At 41.0% G+C, this 25,925-nt stretch overlaps 1 protein-coding gene across 1 annotated transcript in view; it reads left to right on the top strand.

Annotated features, from left to right (window-relative positions):
* Positions 1-22,827, top strand: part of PA2G4 (proliferation-associated 2G4) — a 30,854-nt gene extending 8,027 nt beyond the window's left edge. The window contains exons 3-13 of the mRNA XM_070740368.1: positions 1,113-1,218; positions 2,988-3,057; positions 5,568-5,660; positions 7,135-7,198; positions 11,351-11,429; positions 11,618-11,696; positions 14,459-14,592; positions 15,959-16,053; positions 17,433-17,560; positions 18,369-18,422; positions 19,771-22,827. Of these exons, the coding sequence (XP_070596469.1) occupies positions 1,113-1,218; positions 2,988-3,057; positions 5,568-5,660; positions 7,135-7,198; positions 11,351-11,429; positions 11,618-11,696; positions 14,459-14,592; positions 15,959-16,053; positions 17,433-17,560; positions 18,369-18,422; positions 19,771-19,836 (968 nt within the window). The 3' untranslated portion in view covers positions 19,837-22,827. The remainder of the gene's footprint in view (positions 1-1,112; positions 1,219-2,987; positions 3,058-5,567; positions 5,661-7,134; positions 7,199-11,350; positions 11,430-11,617; positions 11,697-14,458; positions 14,593-15,958; positions 16,054-17,432; positions 17,561-18,368; positions 18,423-19,770) is intronic.
* The last annotated feature ends 3,098 nt before the right edge of the window (positions 22,828-25,925 follow it).

Raw genomic sequence — 25,925 nt, 5'->3', positions numbered from 1 at the left:
CGATTCGGCTCCTCGCTGCTGCCGCCGAGCAGATCAGCTGCTGGGCGGCCGCAGCAGCAGCGAGCAGACGAAGATCCGGGTTTCCCCGCCACCCACGCAAACTCCACCATCTGCGCATGCGCGGCCATGGAAAAAGGGCGCGCATGCGCAGATGGTGTTTTTACATCGCGAAAAATCGATTATCGCGAGGGGTCTTGGAACGGAACCCTCGCAATAATCGAGGGATCACTGTATTCGCCTTCCTCTCTTGACTGAGAAGTAGCTTGATCACCTGCATTGTAATCTTTGGGAAGAGTCTGAAAAAAAACAGTTTATGCTTCTTCAGCTATTCATGGTTACACCTTAAGTGTCTGTCTCCAAATACTGACCAAGCCCAAAGAAGCTGTTGTTTGTTACAAGACAAGTTTGTGCAGCTTTAGTAAATACTATATGCTCATAGTGTCAGCAGAAAAAAAATAATTTAAATGAGAAGTTTATGGGGCAGATGAAGGTTTCTGAATTATATGAAGAGCCAGAATATGACTCCACTTATTTCTGTCTTGGTTTTAAAAAGGATAAGCAAAACCAAGTCTCTAACAGTAAAGTGATAAAATTTGTACAGTCAATATATTTCAAGTTGGGAAGAGTCTGCGAAGAGGGGCGGCATACAAATCTAATTAATAATAATAATAATAATAATTTATTTATTTATTTATTTATTGGATTTGTATGCTGCCCCTCTCTGCAGACTCGGGGCGGCTAACAACAATGATAAAAAACAACATGTAACAATCCAATTTAGTAAAACAACTAAAAACCCTTATTATAAAAACCAAACATACACACAAACATACCATGCATAACTTGTAATGGCCTAGGGGAAGGAATATCTTAACTCTCCCATGCCTGGCGACAAAGGTGGGTCTTGAGTAGTTTACGAAAGGCGAGGAGGGTGGGGGCCGTTCTAATCTCTGGGGGGGAGTTGATTCCAGAGGGCCGCGGCCGCCACAGAGAAGGCTCTTCCCATGGGGCCCGCCAAACGACATTGTAATAATAATAATAATAATAATAATAATAATAATAATGTTACAGGGCTAGTGTGAACTCACTGCTACTCCCTTTTTTGTGTGTAGGTATTGCCTTTCCCACAAGTATATCGGTAAATAATTGTGTCTGTCACTTCTCGCCCTTGAAGAGTGACCAGGATTACATCCTTAAAGATGGTGATTTAATCAAAATGTAAGTGCCTTTGATTTTTTTTTTTTTGCTAGTTTTTGACTTAGTTTACCAAACTGAGCGACAGGGGACGAGCCTCTATGAGATTCAGAAACGTATCCCTGACACAGTGTGCAGGACTGCCATTGACATAATATGGATTTCCAATGGCAGAGGCAGAATAAAGTTAGTTGGCTGTGTCATGCTTATCAAATTGTCAGTTTAGCTGGCAGGGCATGAACTCTCAGTTTTACTAAAGTAAGGTTACTAAACCTGAAGACAAGTAACTTCTATGCACAACGTTCAAACCAGCGGTCCCCAAGCTACAGCCCGGGGGCCGGATGCGGCCCGCTGAGGCAATTTATCCGGCCCGCGGCAGCACACGAGATTTTACATGGAGCCGGGTGTTGAAGTTGGGGGCGGGGAGCAACGAAAGTGCGAGGCCGGCTAAAGTTTTTCTTTTTTTGAATGGCGAAGGTTTTTCTTATTCTGAATGTTGCACGTGCACGCGCACTCTCCATTCCCTTGTGGGCTGGCAGGGGGATGGGGGCGGAGAGGCCACAACTGAGAGACTCGGCACCCGTCCATTCACAGCGGGCAGGAGCGGCCGCGGCTCCCTTTCCTTCTCCCGCCGGCAGCCATCGCTGCAGGTTCCTTGGGTGGGAGCTGCCACTCCCTCTGGGCAGCCAAGCCAGGCGGCCGTATAAAGTAAAGAGATTATTGCACTTTCTACGGCCGCCTGGATGGACTGCCCAGAGGAAAGTGGCCGCTCCCGCCCAAGAAACCTGCAGCACCAGCCACCAACTTGGCGGAAGGCGCCAGTGGTAGACATAGGCAGTGGGAGAAGGGAGATGTGGCTGCCCCTGCCCATTGCAGATGTGCCGGTGCCATGCCTCCCCGCCCCCGGCCTCCGCAGAGAGGTAAGGAAGAGAGAAAGAGAGAACAAGAGAGAGAGAGAAAGAGAGTGTGTGTGAGAGAGATCAACAGACAGAGAGCGAGATAGAAAGAAAGGAGAGAGAAACTGAGAAAAAGAGCAAGAGAGGGGGGAAAGAAATAGAGATAGCAAGAGAGAGAACAAGAGAGAGAAGGAAAACAAGAGAAAGAGTGAGAGAGAAAAAATCAAGTGAGAGGGACAGAAAGAAAGAGAGAAAGCAAGAGAGAGAGGGACAGAGAGAGAGAGAAAGAGAGAGGGAGAGAGAAAGAGTGAGAGTGAGAGAGAAAAAATAAAGTGAGAGGGACAGAAAAAGAGAGAGAGAAAGAGATAGTGAGTGAGAGAGAGAGAGAAAGAAAACAAGAGAAAGAGTGAGAGAGAAAGCAAGCAAGAGAGAGAGGGACAGAGAGGGAGAGAAAGAAAGAAAGAAAGAAAGGGAGAGATAGAGTGAGTGAGAGGAAGAAATCAAGAGAGAGAGAGAGAGAGAAAGCAAGAGAGAGAAAGAGGAACAGAGAAAGAAAGCAAGAGAGAGAAAGGAAGAGAGAGAGATACAAAGAAAGTGAGTGAGAGAGAGAGAAAAAAAAGGAGAGGAAGGAAGAGAGAGAAAGAAAGAAAGAAAGAGAAAACTCGGCAAGGAGTTGGAGACTTGCTCCACTTCACCTCCTCCTCTTCCCTCAAGGTGACGGCATTAAGAAAACCGCAAGGGGTTTTTTTATAGTCCGGCCCTCCAACAGTCTGAGGGACAGTGAACTGGCCTCCTGCGTAAAAAGTTTGGGGACCCCTGGTTTAAACCTTTGAATCATCCTTGTTTTCATTTTTTTTAAAAAAGCATTTCAAACCTCTTCTACTCTTTGTGTTGCAGTGATCTGGGAGTCCATGTGGATGGTTTCATAGCCAACGTAGCACACACCTTTGTCATTGAGGCATCGAAAGTAAGTGATTTGCATGCAGCTTTGAGAAATCACAAAGAGTCACAGTAGAAGGAATTTATATAAACGGCATCCCTGAGTAGAAAGATCTTGCACTGGAGTTCCAAACGGATGGCCACAGCAGTGGAAATGCCGTTGTCTTTCTCTCTGGTGTTTCTTTTTTTAAAGGGTCTGTCCAGGAAAGGAACTGGAAACAGAAAAGAGGAGGCCTGTGTGCAAGCCAGAGAGTAAGATGCATGGCAGAGTAATGGTGTGGGCAACATCCACAAACTCTAGCACAGTGTTTCCCAACCTTGGCAACTTGGAGATATTTGGACTTCAACTCCCAGAATCCCACAGCCAGCGAATGCTGGCTGGGGAATTCTGGGAGTTGAAGTCCAAATATCTTCAAGTTGCCAAGGTTGGGAAACACTGCTTTAGCAGACATGAGGAAGTGGGGTGACCCAAAAACCCATGGAGGGATCTTGGGGAAAACAATAACCCAATTACTAATCCTGTTGTCAGGAAAAGATGATTGAAGGGCTTGCCAGGGAACGCTAAACCCAGTACCACAGGAGACGACCAAGGCCAATGTCACTTAGTGGGGGAAATTATAATTAGAAAGGCACAGAACAGAGTGGAGCTTTAGGTATCTATTGACAATGAATGCTCTTAAAGACCCAAGACATCATCTGCCCTCTCTTGCCTTGCTTTTTTGGGGGAGTTGGGCTGGAAGAGGCTGCTATAGAGGCAGGGAATGAAGCCAAGATCAATTATAAACCCAAGGACAAAAAGAAATATCGAAGTCAAGCACAGAACATGGAAGGGTTTCTAGACTAAGTCCCCTTTTCACTCTTCCCCCTGGTTCAGCCAGTTTCTCTCCCATATCTAGCCCCGTAGGTATTTTGGAAAGGTAACCTCTGATTTCTGACAGTCTCAAAATGGGTGAGCAGTGTGGTCGGGCGGTAGGAAAAGCAAGTAGGATGCTTGGCTGCATAGCTAGAGGTATAACAAGCAGGAAGAGGGAGATTGTGATCCCGCTGTATAGAGCGCTGGTGAGACCACATTTGGAATACTGTGTTCAGTTCTGGAGACCTCACCTACAAAAAGATATTGACAAAATTGAACGGGTCCAAGGACGGGCTACAAGAATGGTGGAAGGTCTTAAGCATAAAATGTATCAGGAAAGACTTAATGAACTCAATTTGTATAGTCTGGAGGACAGAAGGAAAAGGGGGGACATGATCGAAACATTTAAATATGTCAAAGGGTTAAATAAGGTTGAGGAGGGAAGTGTTTTTAATAGGAAAGTGAACACAAGAACAAGGGGACACAATCTGAAGTTAGTTGGGGGAAAGATCAAAAGCAACATGAGAAAATATTATTTTACTGAAAGAGTAGTAGATCCTTGGAACAAACTTCCAGCAGACGTGGTTGGTATATCCACAGTAACTGAATTTAAACATGCCTTGGATAAACTTATATCCATCCTAAGATAAAAATACAGGAAATAGTATAAGGGCAGACTAGATGGATCATGAGGTCTTTTTCTGCCGCCAGTCTTCTATGTTTCTAGTTCATAAACATGATCTTAGATCAAGTTGGCTTAAGTGACTCAATAAACCATGTTGTGGGCATATGAAACCATGGCTTTCAGGTTTTCTTTTGATAAGTATCCACGTTTAAGGTTTTTTATTCAAGCAATTTGCTTCTAGTGCCATTTCTTATTGAAGATATTTATGCTGAGTGAATTTGTCATCTGCCTGTGGCTGCCTCTATTAATGGGAGCAGTTGAATCTGTGTATAGTGTTGATCTCTATCACTGTCCAAAAGAGCAAACCGCTATATTGATTGATCTGATCACTATGTATATATTATTCACGGCTTTTTGAAGGATTTGTCCTATTCAGTTTGACCAGGGCAGTCAGGGGGGGGGGGGGGGGGGGTTGGTATCAAAATTATTCAAAACCACAGATAGGACAGAAGATGGTAATGAATAATAAAAGATCAAGGATGAGTCATGCGGTGTTACATTAAGATGTCTTTTGTTCTTCCAGTCAGTTGCTGCAGATAAAGCAATAGGACTTCTCTGAATTCATTCATTGATTCAAATTTATTATGCTCATCTAACTCCAGTGGTCTCAGTGAAATAATTAAATCAGTAAAGAATTATGGCCATGTCGATTATTATTTATCATTTTTCAGCTGTTAGGATTTTTGAACTATAGGAGGTATTAATCTGGCACCAGAAGGAGACTAGGGAAAATAATATCTCATGGACCCCAAACGTCTTGCAAGTCTTACGTGGCAAAACATTCGAGTCTAATCAAGATAAAGTTTCATAAAGTCAGGGGAAAAAACACTTTTAGCCAGGTTATAGCTTTTATCTACAGTGCAGCTAAATTCTATTCAGAATGTTTAAATGTGACAAATGTTTTAAGATTTGTTTCTTACGTATCGACAAAAAGTTCTCTTCCCCCCCCACACTTTTAAAATGGATGCTTCTGTATTATTATTTTCTCTCCCCATTTCAGGAAACTCCGGTGACAGGTCGCAAAGCCGATGTCATAAAAGCCGCTCACCTCTGTGCCGAAGCTGCCCTGCGCTTGGTCAAGCCAGGAAACCAGGTAATGATAGGCAGCTGCTTTTCACATGGACCGTGGCAGTTTGAGGAAGGTGGCCAAGGCATTCCAGCTCCTGTTCAGACTTGAAATAATTCTGAAGCTACGAATAAGAATCTTGACTTTTTCTGAGAGGCGCTAATGGGAGAAATCTAGAGTGTAGTCTAGACCAGGACTTCTCCAACCTTGGCAACTTGTGGACTTCAATTCCAAGAATTCCACAGCCAGCTCTGTCTAAGGAATTCTGGGAGTTGAAGGCCACAAGTCTTAAGGTTGCCAAAGTTGGAGAACCCTGGTGTAGATTGAGGAGTGGGACCTTCTTCATAAAAGTCTGTTGCTTTCAAATTGCAGAGCAAAAGTGGCCAACAGACCTCTAAAAACTCAACCCTAGCCAGCATGACTGGTTGTCTGAGAGGATCAGAGAACCACACCTTGCCTTTAAAGGGCTTATCAATACCCAGTAAGCATTTAACCCTTTGCTTAACAAAAAAATTGAGTTATCTGGAAACACCTTGATGTTCTGAGTGTGTTTTCAAAACGGTGGCATAAATACTCAGTAGCTTAAAATTGAAAAAAAAAAAAATCCGACTGATCTTTCTTTTTTCCATTTTATTAATACACCCTTATCTCCTAGGTGTTAATAAACTTAACTTTGCCCATTAACAACTTGCTCTTGAATTGACAGCTCCACCCCCCCCCCTCCGGAATATAGAACAACTTTTTGTGTTGCGGCTTTGGAGTTCATATTATTGTGTTACGTTGTGCACCCTTAGTAATTGATTGGATCTTTCTGACCTTGCAGAAATGTATTGCCTCTGCTGATCATTAAAGCATAGGCCTCTTTTGCAGTTTTCAATGAGGAACTTAAAAAAAAAATCACTGTGCTTTAATGGATATTATAAATTCATATACAGTGGTAACTCGTGATATGAACCCCTCGCCATACGAACAATCCGAGATACGAACCCGGGGTTCGTAAATTTTTTGCCTCTTCTTCCGAACTTTTTCCGTCTTACGAACCCGCCGCCCGAACGCCGAACCCGGAAGTTTGGCAAAAGTTTGGGTTCAGGTGGCCACCGAGAAGCCCTGCCGCCCGGCTGTCACCTTTTGAAACAGCCGGGGGGCTTCTCGGCGTCCTCCCAAACCCGAACTTTTGCCGAACTTCCGGGTTCGGCATTGGGAGAACGCTGAGAAGCGCCTGGCTGTTTCAAAAGGTAACAGCCAGGCGGCGGCGGGTTTTTGCGTTTTTTTGCGTTTTTTTCCCCTTGCACGCATTAATTCATTTTACATTGTTTCCTATGGGAAACAATGTTTCGTCTTACGAACTTTTCACCTTACGAACCTCCTCCGGGAACCAATTAAGTTCGTAATACGGGGTATTACTGTACTGTGTCATACATTTCTAAAAGAGTGAAATGGGAAATAAGAGTATTATGCACAGTTTGTAATTGCATTATATGGTCATATTTGACATTAACAGAATTCACAAGTAACGGATGCCTGGAACAAGATTGCTCATTCGTTTAACTGCACACCAATTGAAGGTAAGAGTTGGCTGGGTGAAGAATGACGTTGGTGCAGAATAATACAGGTGGTCCTTAACGACTGTAATGGAGCCTGCCCTTTACGGTCATAAGTTGTAGTGGTCTTTGTGATTGCCTTGCTTAATGACCCCAAGCCCTGATCTTCCGATTGCACTTGTTAAATGACTATAGGTCATTAATTGGAGTACAGTTAATGGAATACAAATCCAATGAATGAATGAATGAATGAATGAATGGGTGAACAGTGCAGTCAGGCGGTAGGGAAAGCAAGTAGGATGCTTGGCTGCATAGCTAGAGGTATAACAAGCAGGAAGAGGGAGATTATGATCCCACTATATAGAATGCTGGTGAGACCACATTTGGAATACTGTGTTCAGTTCTGGAGACCTCACCTACAAAAAGATATTGACAAAATTGAACGGGTCCAAAGACGGGCTACAAGAATGGTGGAAGGTCTTAAGCATAAAACGTATCAGGAAAGACTTAATGAACTCAATCTGTATAGTCTGGAGGACAGAAGGAAAAGGGGGGACATGATCGAAACATTTAAATATATTAAAGGGTTAAATAAGGTCCAGGAGGGAAGTGTTTTTAATAGGAAAGCGAACACAAGAACAAGGGGACACAATCTGAAGTTAGTTGGGGGAAAGATCAAAAGCAACATGAGAAAATATTATTTTACTGAAAGAGTAGTAGATCCTTGGAACAAACTTCCAGCAGACGTGGTAGATAAATCCACAGTAACTGAATTTAAACATGCCTGGGATAAACATATATCCATCCTAAGATAAAATACAGAAAATAGTATAAGGGCAGACTAGATGGACCATGAGGTCTTTTTCTGCCGTCAGACTTCTATGTTTCTATGAATAAATAAATAAATAAATAAATAAATAAATAAATAAATAAATACAGAGCGCCTTGTGGAGGGAGGCCTAGCTCAGCCCAGCACTGCAGCTTGTCCCCAGCTTACCTGTGTCCTACTCCAGTTTCTCAGAACTTCCCCCCCACTGAGATGCACCATACTCCTCTTTCCGCCTAGCTGTATTCCCTCAGACCTTGGGCCTACTTTTCACCTCTCTGGGTCTCACACCCTCCTCTCCACCCCACTGTCATGGAACAGGCCACTTACTGGGAATCTCTGGGAAGCAACCATTCCACCATACTGCCTCCCTCTATTATATAGTACAGAGACCATATAGTGCCCTCCTGGAAGCAGGACTCATTTTGGGAGTGGCTCCACAGAATTGTTGCCACTCCAAAATGTTATTTTTTTCCTCTCCCCATTCACCCATACAATACAATATACCTTCTATTTTCAGTACAATAAAATGCGGTATAATATTAGCGATTCATATATAATCACAAAAAAGTCTTTAATTCCTATTTAACTTTGGCATGAATCATTTTCCCTCGTTGCAAGTTTTCTAATTTTGTTATCCAGAGAAACCAATTGTTTTCTAATTAAATCCACGTTTGATATTACTTCAAGGGTTTAATAAAAGCAATATTTCTAACATCTTAGTGCCTCCTTCCCCTCCTTATACATTTTTCTAAAAACTAAAAACCCTTATGTAACCTATCCATCGTATAACTAAAAACAAATAAGAACAAACACATTTCAAACTTTTCTCCTCTCCCTTTTGATAGTATAGTATATATAGTGTTCCCTTGATTTTCGCGGGTTTGAACTTCGCGAAAAGTCTATACCATGGTTTTTTAAAAAAAATAATTAAAAAATACTTCGTGGTTTTTTCCCTACTTCCCGCCCGATGACATCATATATCATCGCCAAACTTTCATCTGCCTTTAATAAATATTTTTTAATAAGCTTTAATAAATAAACATGGTGAGCAATAATCTAAATGATTGCTAAGGAAATCGGAAATTGTAATTTAGGGGTTTAAAGTGTTAAGGGAAGGCTTGTGATACTGTTCATAGCCAAAAATAGTGTATTTACTTCCGCATCTCCACTTCGTGGAAATTCAACTTTCGCGTGCGGTCTTGGAACGCATCCCCCGCGAAAATCGAGGGAACACTGTATTCACTAATTCCATTAGTGAACGGAATTAGTAAATTAGTTGCCACTCCAAAATGGACCTTGCTTCCAGGATGGCACCATATACTTAGGGAAACCTCCTGTCAGATCAGCTGGCTTTCTTTCCCAAAGGCTTCTTCCCATTCTTCTAGGTCTCACAACATCCTCTCCGCTCCCCCACCCCCATTAGCAATCAGTTTATTTACCTTTTATTTTAGATCTTTTGGAAGCAGACACTGTGCCATGCAACCTTCTTACAAAGCTCTGGAGGTCATCTTGAGGAAGGAGACCAGGTCGCTCTGCCCTATCGCAGAAGCAGACACCATTCTGGGAATAGCCACAACTAATGTTGCCTCCCAGGGACCTTCTGGAGCAAGAAGCGGAGCATGGGTTGCCTTTGGGAGTGGGGGAAGCCTTAGGAGACTCCTACGTCTGGCACCTGCACTAGGTCTTCCAGAATTTTGTTCATACCTGAGGCACTCCATGCTCCACTTAATGACTGCATCAGGGAGACCAGAGATGGGCAGGCTTCAATACAGTTGTAAGTAGAGGACTAACTGTATAACTTGCTCAGTGGTAACTTCAAAGTGTGGCTGAATGCCGGATCATAACCCAAGGACCACCTATAACATATTTAGAAATGCACTCGTTGTATCAGTGAATACAGTCAGAAGCAGATTCCTATTACCACTCATTTTATCATATTAAAAATGAGCACGGTGCATTGTGTTTACTCCACAAAAATGCTACATGACAAACAACATGAAAGTGCAAAACCTTGTGGGGATGAAAAACTAGAAGAGAGCAAAAATGTGGTACAGAATATTATTGAATAGGAGTAGAAAAAGGGTGAAATCATTAGGGTGTGCGAAGCACTGGAGACTGGGAGAATAGAGAGAAGAAGTTAAGACCATCTAATTTAACTGATGTGTAAACATCACATAATAGAGGTTGTAGCTGCCTTTATAATAGTGTTAGACTTGAGTTGTGTATCATTATTTAGGGCAATGTTTCTCAAATAATGGGGCGGCCCCCCCAGGGGGGAGGTAACAATGGCGGGGGGGGCATGTGACCCCAGAGAATGTGTGATTTTTTTGCTGCAGCGAGTAGGGGCTTTTTTGCACCGAACAATAGCACAGAGCAGGAGATATGAAGTGCAGATAATAAACCCTTAAGAGACACCATGGAAAAATATTTAACAGAGATGAAAAGAAAGGAGGAGAGAGGGGGAGATAATGAGACAAACGTAAGTCTCCCGAAAGCTATGACGAGGAAGCATATGTAGCATTGTGACTACGGTGGGAGACGAGGAAAGACTGATATGTTTACTGTATCTAAAAATGTTGGCAGTGGACATCATGAAGCCAAATAAATTAAGGTTCACTTAAAACACGTTACAGTCCAATCATGCTGATAAATTGCTTGAGGTTTTTCAGCGAAAAAGTGTCGAATATTGCAAACAATCATCCATGGAGAATTGGGGGAGGGTGTGTTTGCGCGAAATGTTTACTTCTGCTTAGTGGGGGTGTAACAGAAAATAATTGAGAAGCACTGATTTAGGGTAATAAAATGTAAAGATGACCTCTGAGTAATTTCAAAGTATTTTACTGCCAACTACCAGTAGCAACAATATCATATTTTCCTACATCAGCTATGCTTTGCTTTGATATACCGCCAGGCATGGGGGAGTTGAGACACCTTTCCCCCAGGCTTTTTTATATTTATGTTTGGGTATGTATTGTTTGCTTTTTAAAAATATGATAGGGTTTTATGTGCTTTTTAATATTAGATTTGTTTTCACTGGAATATTGTTTTTATTATTGTGAGCCGCCCCGAGTCTTCGGAGAGGGGCGGCATACAAATCTAATAAATTGAATTGAATTGAATTGAATTGAATTTATAATGAGGATAGCCAGATGTCTATTTTACTTATTAGTTTAATTTAATTTATATGCCACCCAACTCCCTAAGGACTCTGGGTGGCTTACAACAGACAACACGTTTAAGCAAAAACGTATTTCTGATATAAGTTTTGATTTCAAAACACAGGATGCCTTAAAATCTTAGCAGATAAGCCTCCCGTACCGTACTGACATAAGCTCTTTTCTTGTTAGGGATGCTATCACACCAGCTAAAACAGCATGTGATAGATGGAGAGAAGACCATCATCCAGAACCCTACAGACCAACAACGGTATGAGACAGTTTAGAACTGATGCTCACCCATTTTGAGAATAATTTGCGAGGTTTTTTTTTTTAAAAAAAAAGAATTTTGATTGAAAATGAAATAGAATCCAGATTTTCAATTAGTGGTTTATTATTCTGCAACTTTCCAAACCCTGTTTGATGGAAATGGTCTTTATATGTTTATTCCTCATCCAGAAAGGACCATGAAAAAGCAGAGTTTGAGGTTCATGAAGTATACGCCATTGATGTTCTCATCAGCACAGGAGAAGGAAAAGTAAGTCTGTTTTATATCTTTCCTGTAAGTGAATATTCCAAAGACACCCAACCTCTTATAAATAATAAAATGTATTCAAACATCTTAATAAAATAATATTAAATGAAATAAAATATATTCAAATATATGATGAACGTATCTTTTCTTTTATGTACACTGAGAGCATAGGCACCAAGACAAATTCCTTGTGTGTCCAATCACACTTGGCCAATAAAATTCTATTCTATTTTATTCCTGACTGGGTTGCTTGGCCTGGTGTTTTGGAAAATCCACAAGTTGCTAATTGCTGCTGAATTGATGAAAGTTAACAGTGGTTGGTTTCTGTGTTGGACTGTATTGATCAGTATATTCTGATGCTCAAAGACTGCTGTTATAGTCCCAGTGTTTTTAAAAAAGCAATACATTTGATCTTGCCATATTTCCATACAATATTTAAATGTTACTTGTGATGTGGTTGCTATACAGTAGTCCCTCACCTATCGCTGGTGTTACGTTCCAGACCTGGCCGCGATAGGTGAAATCCGCGATGGGAAATTTATCGACTGATAGTACTTATTTAAGTATTTATATTGTAATTGTTTGGAAAGTTTTCATTGTTTTAAATGTTTAAATGTTTTAAATGTTTTCATTGTTTTAAATGTTTAAATGTTTCCCACACAGTATTTATTTTAGATACAGTATTTAAATACAGTATTTACAATTTTAGATTTTATTTTTTTTTGAAAAACCTGCCGATCAAGTTCGGCGGGCTGTTTAAATCTGCCGATCGACTTCCTCAGAAACCCGCGATGAAGTGAAGCCGTAGTAGGTGAAGCGCGGTATAGCGAGGGACTACTGTACATCTGCATGAGAGAAACCCACTGATTGGCTAGAATAGCAAATCTTGGCTGAAGAATAACAATTGATCAAAGTATTATTCTAAGTCATATGGTGGAAGAATAATTATTTTGTTCTCAAGGTTCCTTTTATGCCACTTTTGTAATTTGCAGGCAGTTTTCGATTCATTAGGGTGAAAAATATTAAATACATGAATCACTGCCTTAATGCACTCATAGCAAGTAGAGGAATTTCTTTGGCTGCAATTTCTACTCTAAGAAGAGTCTATATCTTGGCCTGTTTTAAATTTAATCTTTTTGTCCACTCCCTGATTTAAGATCTAAGAAAAAAGTGAATTTTCTGCCCAGTATCTGTTTTGGTTTGTGCTGATGACACTGCCATTCATTTCTGAAATAAGTTGATCTTCAACAGAGCTCAAGCCTCAAATACTTAGTGCAAGGAAGAAAAACTAGAAATTTATTAAATAAAAGCCCTACATTATTACAAAATTAGGTGCAGATGACCTTTACGAAGAGAAAATTAACAGCAATCAGACTGAGCAAAAAAGATGCTTTACCTACATTGTATAAAATGTTTCAATATCTGGGATTACCTCATCACACAGAAAATTTCCAATGAGGTCATTAGATTTGCCAACCAGCTTAGAAATCACAGAGGCATTGGCAAATCATTTAAAAAAATAATCTTGCCAACCAAACTGCAGGGAGTTGTCCTGACAATTTCTTAGAATGAAACATGACTGAATGGAAGAGGGGAAAAATTGAAATACAGTGGTCCCCCGAGTTTCGCGATCCCGATCTTCGCTAAACGCTATTTTGCGATTTTTCCACCCGGAAGTAAAAACACCATCTGCGCATGCGCGCCCCTTTTTTCTATGGCCACGCTTGCGTAGATGGTGGAGTTTGCGTTCCCCCGGCAGATCAGCTGCTGGGCGGCTTCCCTGGGTCTTCCCCCTCTTGCTGGCGGGAGGGCGAGCGGCGGGCATCAGCGAGGAGCCGGGGTTTCCCCTTTGCGTGGGCGGCCGGTAAGACCCCAGCGCCGCTTCCCAGCTGAGTCCCGAAGCCAAACACGGAAGTTCGCCTTTGCCTTCTGGCTTCAGGACTCAGCTGGGAAGCGGCGCGAGCGAACGGCGTGGGCGGGCGAAGGGCGCGCGGGCAGGCAGGCGGCGGACAAGCGGCGGGCGGACAAGCGGCGGGCGCGGCAGCAGCGAGGAGTTTGCGTGGGCGGCGGGGAAACCCCAATCTTCGGCTCCTCGCTGCTGCGGCGGAAGTAAAAACACCATCTGCGCATGCACAGATGGTGTTTTTACTTCCGCACCGCTACTTCGCGAAGAATCGATTGTCGCGAGGGGTCCTGGAACGGAACCCTCGCGATAATCGGGGGACCACTGTAATTGTGTTTCTCGCAATCATGCTTTTGAGGGACAACATACTGAACTTGTGGTGCACAGATACATTGTGGTGCACCTAATATGTTACAAAAAAATGCAAGGAAATATGTTGCAAAAATGGAGGCAATTCAATCCAACTTCTTTAATAATACTTTAGTAATACTTCATTACACTCGTCTTCAAACATGAGGTTGAAGCTCACATGGGGTTGTGTGTAAATTGAGACCTGCTTGAGCATCAACCAATTGAAATATTGGCTAAAATTAATTTTGGCGGGAAAGATTTCTGCCCAGTTCACAAATTGTTACTTGACATTTTACATACCAGTTGATGTTTTACATATCAATGAGGTTTATTCTAAATGAATAAACTAGGAAATTCACTTACATTAGGAATGATTCTATAGAATCAAAATTGTATTTCAGAAAGATTGTGTTCCCCCCCTCCTCCTCTCTTGCCATATGGTTATCCTCATAGGAGTAAGCATGAGAATGTGTTGCTGAAACCGTTATGAATTAGCCTTATTTGTTTTTAGGCCAAGGATGCTGGGCAAAGAACTACCATTTACAAAAGGGACCCTTCCAAACAGTATGGTTTGAAAATGAAAACTTCCCGTGCCTTTTTTAGTGAGGTGGAGAGACGATTTGATGCTATGCCTTTCACTCTCAGGTTTGTATGTAACGCTCAATAGCAAGCCTTCCACTTGGCTACTCAACTGTTGGACAAATTTTGCCACTGAATAGTTTCTAATTTCTTATTTATTTAATTTATTTATTAGATTTGTATGCCGACCCTCTCTGTAGACTCGGGGCGGCTAACAACAATAATAAGACAATATAAACAAATCTAATATTTAACTTTAAGTTAAATTAAAAAACCCTAATTTAAGAAACCAATCATACATACAGACATACCAAGCATAAATTTTATAAGCCTAGGGGGAAGGGAATATCTCAGTTCCCCCATGCCTGACGACAGAGGTGGGTTTTAAGGAGCTTACGAAAGGCAAGGAGGGTGGGGGCAACTCTGATCTCTGGGGGGAGTTGGTTCCAGAGGGTCGGGGCCGCCACGGAGAAGGCTCTTCCCCTGAGTCCCGTCAGACGGCATTGTTTAGTCGATGGGACCCGGAAAAGGCCAACTCTGTGGGACCTAACTGGTCGCTGGGATTCGTGGGGCAGAAGGCGGTCCCGGAGATATTCTGGTCCGATGCCATGAAGGGCTTTATAGGTCATAACCAACACTTTGAATTGTGACCGGAAACTGATCGGCAACCAATGCAGACTGCGGAGTGTTGGTATTTAGGAAAGCCCATGATAGCTCTCACAGCTGCATTCTGCACGATCTGAAGTTTCCAAACACTTTTCAAAGGTAGCCCCATGTAGAGAACGTTACAGTAGTCAAGCCTCAAGGTGATGATCTAAAACAATATCTTAAAATAGTAAGTTATATTGTAAAAGGCAGGTGTTTTTTTTAATTGCCTAGCTCAGGAATACAAAGGTTGATGACGCTAGTTTGTGGTTAAGAAGCATAACAGCATGCTGAAGGAACTATAGAGATTGTATAAGGGACGTACACTGACTGGGTGCGCTCAGTTTACTAAACTGGAGTTTGTGCAATCACGAATGAACAAACAGCACATTTGTACAAAATGCCAAAATAAAGAAACTGTATGTGACTTAATGCAATTATGAACCAAGCGCCACTCAAGTTATGAAGGAGTCTGGTACTCTATTAAGTCCTCTTTCTGGCTTGTATGAAAATTTCCCGTGTGGTGGAGAGACAATTTGATGCTATGCCTTGCACTCTCAGCCAGTGTCCAAATCAAATTTGCTGTCACAGAGACTTAGAGAAGGTAAGGTTCCTTTGGAGCTGAATCCTGTGGCTGGTGCCAAGTGGTTTACTTGGATAGAGGCAGGATTCTTTGTAGTTTGGAGCCAGCTTCTTTTCCTGAAAAGACAAACATAATTGTTGAGTAATCACAAAATCCCGAAAGATGAATGGTTGGATTCTGAATCTGTTGTTCTGTTTCCCATAGGGCACTTGAGGATGAAAAGAAGGCCAGGATGGGGGTAGTAGAATGTGCCAAACACGAGCTGCTCCAGCCCTTTAACGTCCTCTATGAGAAAGAAGGTGAATACTTGCTGCTGAATGTCAGAGCTATTTTTGTCTTGCAGAAGGCTAGACGGTTTCCTTCCAGAGGCAGTTGCTAAGCATTGCATTGCAGGATGAGAAACCACTGGCCTTTTTTTTTTTTTAGGTGTTCCTGGAACCTTCCAGTGTCCCTAATTACTGGGCCAAGCTGCTTTGGAAAATAGGAAAATTGGGGGGGGGGGGGGGATTTGTGTGAGCCCTGAAATCCAGTGTAACTGCAAGATTTCCCTCCCTGGGCTTCTAAGCCCGGCAAAATTGGAAGACGCTTGGTTTTGACGGATTTTAAAGCAAAAGGCCATCTTAAGATTGGGATAATAACACCAGTGATAGAACTTACCACTGTGCAAAGTATCACGTCAAATAAAAGAATTAAAGAATTAATACTATGTGAAAGAAGTAAAATTCTCTGATCGAACATTAAAAAAAAAGTGGGGAAACTTTTGTTTCCCAAATGTTGTATGTATATGTTTTGTGTATGTCTTTTTTGTTATATTTGAAAAAAAAAAAATTTTTATTAAAAAAAAGAAAAAAGAACTTACCACTGTGGAGGAAGTGGCAGAATTGATGGTAGTTACAAGTTCTACTTGGGCATTTGCCAGTTAAGTCTGTGCCTTTTGGATCAGGGGCAATGATATCTCAGCAGGCAGGAAAGGTCCTGCTCAGAAAAAAACCTGCACAAAATGCTGCCTTGGATTTGATCAAATATTAGAGGCGTGGAAGCGATTCATTTTCCTTGTGGGAAGAGGTGGGGAAGAACGAAAGCATAGTTCCCTCTAAGCTGAGCAGTGAGCAATTGCTCACTTAAAAATCATCATCAACTCAGAGTTTTCCAAACCTGCCCAGAAGCCGAGAGGGAAAGAGTGAGAGGGAAGGAGAGAGAGAGGAAGAGAGAGAAACAGATAGAAAAAAGAGAGGAAGGAAAAGAGAAAGAAAAAGAATGGGAGTAAGGAAGAGAGAAAGAAAATCAAAATCTAGTTTGAAACTAGCTCAACTATTTAAGTGGCATTTTGATATTGATAGAGTTGCCCTATTATGAGCTCACTGTTATAGACACACAGTACAGTATTTTATTTTGAAATTCTCTGAGGCAAAACAGGGTGGGTTTTTTGTTTGTTTGTTTGTTTACTTACTTACTTATTTATTTATTTATTATTTCTGTGCCGCCCAGTCCCGAAGGGAGTGCCGCTCAGACACTATACTTTTCCGCCCACCCCCCCCCAAAAAATTAGAGGGAACACTGAACGAAAGTAATAAGATATTTTGGTGCATTTTGTTTTCTTGCTGTGCGTTCACCTTGTTGCTAATGGTTGCTTGTCTTGCTCTGTTGTCAATCCTCTACTCCCCTCCCCCTGAACTAGGAGAGTTTGTGGCCCAGTTTAAGTTCACGGTGCTTTTAATGCCCAACGGCCCCATGAGAATAACCAGTGGCCCCTTTGAGCCTGAACTCTACAAATCAGAATTTGAAGTTCAAGATGCCGATCTGAAGGTAAGGAACAACATACTGTGCTCTTGTAAGAATCAAAGTCACAAGAACAACAATTGTTGCAGCGAAGGGAGTGGTTTGACTTTCCTATTCTAGTGGTAAAAAACATGGTGCTATAAATATACATTATTCTCCTGCACTTATTTAACACATCCAAATTTCATAAATGCAGAGCAGTAGGCAGATCTCTGCCATGTGCCTAATTCACTGGAACTTGTGTCAATTGTTTTGAATTAAAATTAAATGTTTTTCCCGTATTAGGTTAGTTTATATAGCCATTAATAAAAAAGAGACCTATCCTGACTCTTCCAGCCTTTTCTACTCATGATTACTATCCAATAATTCTTTACAATTACAATTACAATTCTCTAAGAGCCGAGGTGGTGCAGTGGGTAGAGTGCAGTACTGCAATCCACTAAAGCTGACTGCCAGATCTGCAGGTCAGCGGTTCAAATCTCATCACCGGCTCAAGGTTGACTCAGCCTCCCATTCTTCCGATGTGGGTAAAATGAGGACCCGGATTGTGGGGGCAATAGGCTGGCTCTGTTAAAAAGGGCTATTGCTAACATGTTGTAAGCCGCCCTGAGATGGCATAAAAAAATAGAATAAATAAATAAATAAATAGAAATGGGTGAAAATTATAGGAGCTGGCTCCAAAGAGCTTGTGGCCCTGCTCCTTGTGATACCAAGCATTGGACATTCTAGGGCTGGTTACATCCCTATAGGGCTGGCAGGGATTAATTTGTTGTCTTAGAACAAAAAGGAATCACTTATTAGGTATCCACTCCATATTTTTTTCTCCTTTTTCTAGGCACTCCTACAAAGCTCAACAAGCCGTAAAGCCCAAAAAAAGAAGAAAAAGAAGGTAACTCGGCTCTGGGATGTATGATGATGTAACTTGTTGAGCTCCTGCAAGTAGTGACAACTCAAATATTTTTATGTCTTGGGTCATTCTTACCAGAACTTCTTCCTCTGAATGGATTGTAAAGTTTAACATGTAATCCAGGCAGTATTATGTTATGCTATATTATGTTGCCTAGTTCTGTAGACCAAATGACTTGGAAGATGGGGAAAGCTTGATAACTCCAGGATAAATGGATTTAATAACCTTTGGCAAATTAGCAATATACAGTAATACCTCGTCTTATGAACCTAATTGGTTCCCGGGGAAGGTTCGTAAGGCGAAAAGTTCATAAGACGAAACATTGTTTTCCATAGGAAACAATGTAAAATGAATTAATCTGTGAAAGAAATAAAAAAACGCCGCCGCCTGGCTGTCACCTTTTGAAATAGCCGGGCGCTTCTCAGCGTTCTCCCAATGCCGAACCCGGAAGTTCGGCAAAAGTTCGGGTTCGGGTGGCCGCCAAGAAGCCCCGCAGCCCAGCTGTTGTCTTTTGAAACAGCCGGGGGGATTCTCGGCGGCCTCCCGAACGCCGAACCCAGAAGTTCGGGTTTGGCGTTCGGGTTTGGGAGGACGCCGAGAAGCCCCCCGGCTGTTTCAAAAGACGACAGCCGGGTGGCGGGGCTTCTCGGCGGCAGCGGGTTCGTAAGACGGAAAAAGTTCGGAAGAAGAGGCAAAAAAATTCCGAACCCCGGGTTCGTATCTCGGATTGTTTGTATGGCGAGGGGTTTGTATCACGAGGTACCACTGTACTTACATTCTAGGACAGGGCTGTCAAACTCATAGCCCACAGGCCGAATGCAGCACACACTGGCCATGCCCAGTTTAGCAAAGGGGGGGAAGTTGCGATACATCACGTGACGCCGCCATGTCAACATGAGTTTGTTTTAGAAGGTAACAGTTGAAAAGAAATGATCTCATTAGATACATTTTAATATACTTGGATTTGCAGAAGTATAAAGTGGTAGGAGCAGTTGCACAAAGAGCATTTCCAACTGTAGGTAGATTGGGGCTTTCCATCGGCAGGCCGCAGCACCCAGGTGACTCATGGCTGAGCACCAAAAAGCTAAGCTGGTTTGAAAGATCAATCAGAAATCTGTAGGCTAAGACTAGGAAGAATCCCAGAAGAGGGAGTCCATTTCCATATCATGCCAGGAAAACATGGATGTAATCCACCAGGAGTCCCAATTTGACTTGATATCTGTCTGGGTGTGTGATATACAGTCTCCCATGTACATAGAATAACTCACATCTTTGGATCTCACCTTTAAACTTCATACAGCTGACTCTCCCATTGTTTTTTTCCCCCCAGGCCTCCAAGAATGCGGAGAATGCCACAACAGGGGAAACAGCAGAAGACAATGAGGCTGGCGACTGAATGGTTCTGCTATCCTCTGCCTCACACCTGATTCTTTCTCCCACATGCCCCCCTTTTAACAGGAGAAACGAGCATCCCTTCATGGCTATTTGTCTCATAGGACCACAGGACAAACAGCCTGGACTTCCCACCACGTGCAACCAGCTGAGATTGACTTGGCCAATAAAGGGAGGAGTCTCTTGGCTACTTCAGAATACTTTTAAATGTGTGAAATAATAAAATCAGGAGTAAAAAAACAGTCTACATTCACTCTTTCTAGCCTTTGATACTACTTGTGCTCCTTAGAAGCGAGCAAGTGCAGTTCTCAGCAAGAGCGGGAGCTTCCTTCTGGCTCCGCCTCTCTCTCTCCTTCCCTCTTAAAGGTACTTTGACTCTTCTGAAAAATCCTTCGACATCTTTGCAACTAACTATACATGCAGAAACTCAGTTCCCTGACTTTAGAATTGCATTACACGCAGCTAGTGTAACTTGCATGTCACCATTTTTTCAATGGTTAGGCAGTTTTCCCCCCTCTTAAACATCTAGGATGTTTCTTAAGTTACTAGGAAGGGGTGTCTTTTTTACAAACCCCAAGAAGATATTTTAATTTTTACAGACAGGCTCTTTGAAGATTATTCTGTTTCTCTAGGCAGTGTTGCTGTGTGTCTACAAAATTATTTTTATTTGGTTATATACTGTGTTTCCCCAAAAATAAGACCCTGGCTTATATTTTTTTCAACCTTGAAATAAGCCCTTGGCCTTATTGCTGTGCACTAAAAAGCCCTATTGGGCTTATTATCAAGGGAGGTCTTATTTTGGGGAAAACAGTGCTACTGTTGGTTTAAATTATCATCCAAGAACAAAAATAGATTTAATTAACCAATTAGTAAAATCCTTTCCAGGTTCCAGAAGTAATGAAACGCAATTTAATAGGAGCTCTTTGATGGGGGGGTTTTCACATTTTTTGTGCATTTGCATGTACGCATCCTACACACATTTGCCTTTTCATTACTAAAACTTTTCATTGTATGTGATACGTAAAACTGGATTTTTCAGAAGAATTCCTCTCTATCATTTTTACATGAATGAATGGTATGCTATAGAATTGGTTGGACCTGAATTGACTCCATTTGTGAGAATCTCTTTTTTATAGTATGTCTTTCTAAATTGTCCATTTCAATTGTATATGATTGTGTGGGATGGTTTTTTTCCTATGTTATTCCAAACCAGGTTCTTGTCTACACCCTTAATGTAGCTGAATGGATTTCTATAAAACTGTTTTGTGCTGAATGGCAGGCAATATCCTTATGTCCAGTGTACCTGGATTTTAGCATTTAGCAGTCTCAGTGACTACCAAAGTTTAAGACCATCAAAGGAATTTTAGATGTGTCTTTTTTCTGGTTTCTTTCTTTCTTTTTTGTCAGTCTCTGTAAACCTTTACTTAAGTTTCTAGAGTGTTTGCCTGCTTTTGTAAGGATCACTTTTAATGCTGATTTTGGAAAATACAATGGGGAATATGTTGAGTGAAGATTGAATCATACAGAAGTAATGACCTTGGAGGGGATCATGCACAAGACTTGCAGTGAACTGCCAATTTAATTCTAAAGTGCTCCCAATTGTGAACTATGAATTTAAGCGAGGTGGGGTGGAGGGGGTAAATACCATTTGTTCCTGGCAGGGAGCATTTTAGCATTTTATAAGTAATGATTTCTTATTTCCCTTCCTTTATAATTCAGCCATATTACCAGTTTATAAACCACTAAGGTTGCAGTTTATTTAATTTTTCATCTTTCTTTTGAAAAATTATAAAGCAATTGTATCCCTTGGTTTTGTTCTTTTTAAAATGCAGTGGGAAATTTTGGAAGAAAATTCCCACAAACTGTTCTGTAACCTGTTTTTTCCCCCAAATAAAATTGATTAGTGATACCCATGGATAGATTAATGGGTCTGCTATGTTTAAGGGGTGGAGGAGTCTGAAATTTGAAATATACTTGAAGAAATGTCTGCTTTTATGCACTTAACTGAAAACATGAGTTGCTTACTCTTTAACTATTACTACCTACAAGATTCTTCCAATTTTTGAACATCTGAAGATGTGTAATGCTAGATTTCTTAAGCATTATGCTTGACTCATTGAATAGTCTACAATGCATTTAAGAAAATTAGCTTATTTTTCTCCTATTTTAAAAAAAAGCCTCTGATATTTTGCTTCCCCCCCCCTTTTTTTTTTTAAAGGAAGAAAGCAATATTTTAATTCTGGCATTAAGTACAGCTATTCTTTGCTTTGGCTTTCTGTTTGCAATAGAATTCTTGGTCCTGACCATACATTTTGTCATACATCAACAATAGAATTCAATGGAACTTACATTTCTACCATTAGATCAACTTAACTTCTCAGTAGTTATTAATCCTAGAAAAAAAACAATGCCAACTTTAACTTAACTAATGGAAAGAAATCATTTTAGTCATCATTTATGCTATAAATTTGGTTAAGTGTTGCAGTGCACAAAATCACACAAGATGACTAACTTACCAGTTAATTATACAAATTTATTGGTAAGTGGCTGCTTCCAACCTCTAATAACTGCCAATGCATAAGGAAGCAGCCTGTTTCTTTGACAGCTTGTATTATTCCTGCTAGTCTTTATTTTTCACAATTCCGACCAAAGGGCTTCACAGCACGGTTAAATTCAATGCACAGTAGAGCTGTTCAATTTGGTTTTAATGCAGGTCAAATGAAGACCCCTGTTGGGAATCTGTTTCTAACTTTTAAAGTGCCTTTATGAGTCTTGAATAGAATGTAATTTAATTACTGACTTGTTTCTATACAGGAAATTTGGGAAGCTCCCAACATGCATTCTGTTTTGGGTTATCAGCCAACCTTACTGTGTCTGTCTTGAATATCAGTGTTATGATCACTAGGTTTAGTAATAATATTTTCAAGCTCTTTTTGACTGCCCTGTACTAGAAATGTAGATTTCAATAAAGCACTTCATTGTAATTGGGCTTCAACCCAATGAGCTATGTTATTTATTTGCTCCATTCCATCTCCGATTGTACAAGGCGGATGCTGTATCTTAATGTCGAGCTTTTTTAGATGGGCTAAAATAATGGGGCCTCTAGGCTTTAGTTATATTTCTCTCTTTTCACAAGCTAATATTTCCTCCCCCTGATTCATCTTTGCAATAACCCTGTGATATAACCAATCTAATTATTGACTAGATTTATATCATAGTTTGAGTTTCGGAGTCTTCTGTTAACTCTGGCACTTTAAGCCATAATATAGCATGTGAACCCATTTTCCCAGTAAGCTTCCTAAGTAAATAGCGATTTAAACTCAGATCCTGAGTCTAGCCCCCAGTATTTGATATTGTCCTATATGTTCAACATCTGTATTCTGATTCCAGGTTGAACCATGACTTGTGATGTGATATGAAAGATCTGATTAGTTTCATTTGCACTCTGAACCATAAAAAAGCCCCATGCTTTCCTACCTGAACCCAGTCTATGGGTTATCATTTGCTTTAATGCGATCTGGGGAAACCTCCCCAAAGTTGGGCTAATTCTAAGATAATGAACTACTTGTAAAAGTACGTAACAAATATTCAATCTGAGTTGGATTGCAGAGATGCTTAGTGAATAAGATGTCAACTTGTATTAACAGTATTTAGAAGTTCTATGGATAAGGAACTCATTGAAGCTGAGAAATTTTGCCAAATGGAACTGGGGATGTGTGTGTGGTTGAGTCTACACCTTGGTCATAATAGCTCTAGTGGGCAAGTCACCATGGTCAGGGGCAAGTTTCTAATTACTCATGGAATTAAGCAGGTTATTGGATCCCTCAATCAGCCCAACCAATTGTGTTGAGGAGAAACTCATATATCAGAGAAAAAGCAGGGTACAAATCCCAAAATCATATTAATATATATTCAGAATAGCAAGGTCAGTTAATAGCCACCATCTGCACTGAAGCTGCCTACAAGGCTCTTTGCTAGAGCAAGTAGTATGACCCTATTCAGGCCTGGATCCTGAAGCACAGTATTGCATCAAATATCTGAAAGACACAGTGCAAGCAACACAGTACAGCACTCTGTACTTTGTCAACCTATTAGGTCTTGGGGAGAAATAAAATAACCCATTAAGTTTAGTCAGCGTGGATGATGAGATGATCAGGATGATAGATCTGCCATATTACTGTCTTCCGTATGGCTCTTGTTTACCTGAATGCAATCTCCATTAGCCAATACCATTGTTGACTTACTGTGTTGATTTTTCACACATTAGAACCCTGAGAAATTTAAATGAGAAATAGCTTTCTCATTAAAAAAGGAGGCTAGTAATAACAATGATTTTAGCCATGGTCTTATTCTCCAAATAAGGACACTAAGCTATGGAAACTAATCAAGCAAAGAAGCAACCTAAAACTAAGAAAATTCCTAACAGAGAGGACAGTCAGTGGAAGGACTTTCCTTCAGAAGTTGTGGGTGCTCCATCACTGGAGACTTAGGAAGAGACTGAACAGTCACTTGCCTGGAATGAGGTGGGGTTCAGCAGAGGATTGGACTAGAACAGTGATTTTCAACCTTTTTTGAGCCACGGCACATTTTTTACATTTACAAAACCCTGGGGCACATTGAGTGGGGGGGGGGGGGCAGGTGTTGGCTAAAAAAAGTTTGGACAAATTTTTTCTCTCTCTCTTCCTCCCTTTCGCTCTATTTCTCCCTCCCTCTTTCTCTCCCTTCTTTTTTCTCTCTCCATCCTTTTTCTCTCCCTTCCTTCTTCTCTTTTTTGCTCTCTTTCTCCCTACCTCCCTCTATGTCTTTCTCTCTCCCACCTTCCCTCCCTCTTTCTCTCTCTTTCTTTCTTTCCTTCTCTTTCTTTCTCTCTCTCTTGTTCTCTTTCTCTCTCTTGTTCTCTTTCTCTCTCTTGTTCTCTTTCTCTCTCTTGTTCTCTTTCTCTCTTGCTTTCTTTCTTTCTCTCTTGCTTTCTCTCTCTCGCTTTATTTCTCTCTTTCTCTCTCTCTTGTTTTCTTTTTCTCTCTTTCTCTCTCTCTCTTTCTTTCTCTCTCTCTCTCTTTTTCTCTCTCTCTTTTTCTTTCTTTCTCTCTCTCTTGTTTTCTTTCTCTCTCTGAGCTTCGCGGCACACCTGACCATGTCTCGCGGCACACTAGTTTGCCGCGGCACACTGGTTGAAAAACACTGGACTAGAAGACCTTCAAGGCCCCTTTCAACTCTGTTATTAGTTGCTCTACACAGGATGCCATTGTAAATGTGTAAAGTGTTTATTGAAGGGTTTTTTGGGGGGGGATTTATTTATCAAGGCTTAAAACAATTTTGATACCTCCCGATCTTGTCAACAGTATGTGCAGTTCTCCTGTATAAAATAACAGACTTCTCTGTTCTTGGGTACTCAGCTTTCTTATTCCCAAGACAGTAGTTTAATAAATATTGAATTAGTGGGTTTTAGGTCCGAGGATCTTATGGGGTTTGCTAATCCACCAAGTCATGAAATGAGACCATATATTAATTTAGTAAATAATCCTAACCCTCTCTTACAATAATTTGTAAAATATAAGGGTTGCAAATAAAAAAATAATGGTTTATTATTGTGCAGGGCAGCAAAGCTAGGTAGATAGAGTAAATGTGTGTGTGTGCGCGAAAACCACAAATATCTTCAGAACTGCAAAGCCTACAAACTTGAAATTTTCCACCATATTCCTCTTGGCTTCTAGATGCTCACTAAGAAAGTTTTTTCTGAAATGACCTTCAGAGCATTAGTATTTCCTAAATTATTACTGTATTAACAAGCGCTTATGCTAAGGAATTCTGTTTTAAACACGGGTCTCCAGCTAATGATTTATTAGATTAAGTAGGTATTTAAACTGACGAAGTATTTCATAAAGTATTTTATGTACCTTCTGTACACAAACGGGGCAGATTGTGCTGGATGAATAGCGTTTCATTCCTGGAAGAAAAGTTTTGCTGTATTCTGTTTTTATTTGTTCACTTTTAATCATAAACTGTTTTCCCGGGAATAGAATTCTAGTAAAAGTTGCTTTAAATTCAAAATGGCGGAAAACGATACAGACCGGAAAATGCAGAGACCCCTCC

Source organism: Erythrolamprus reginae, chromosome 2, assembly GCF_031021105.1.
Source record: "Erythrolamprus reginae isolate rEryReg1 chromosome 2, rEryReg1.hap1, whole genome shotgun sequence".
NCBI classification, from domain to species: Eukaryota; Metazoa; Chordata; class Lepidosauria; order Squamata; family Dipsadidae; genus Erythrolamprus; species Erythrolamprus reginae.
The sequence above is the reverse complement of the archived record's forward strand: the minus strand, read 5'-3'. Positions and strand labels throughout refer to the sequence as shown.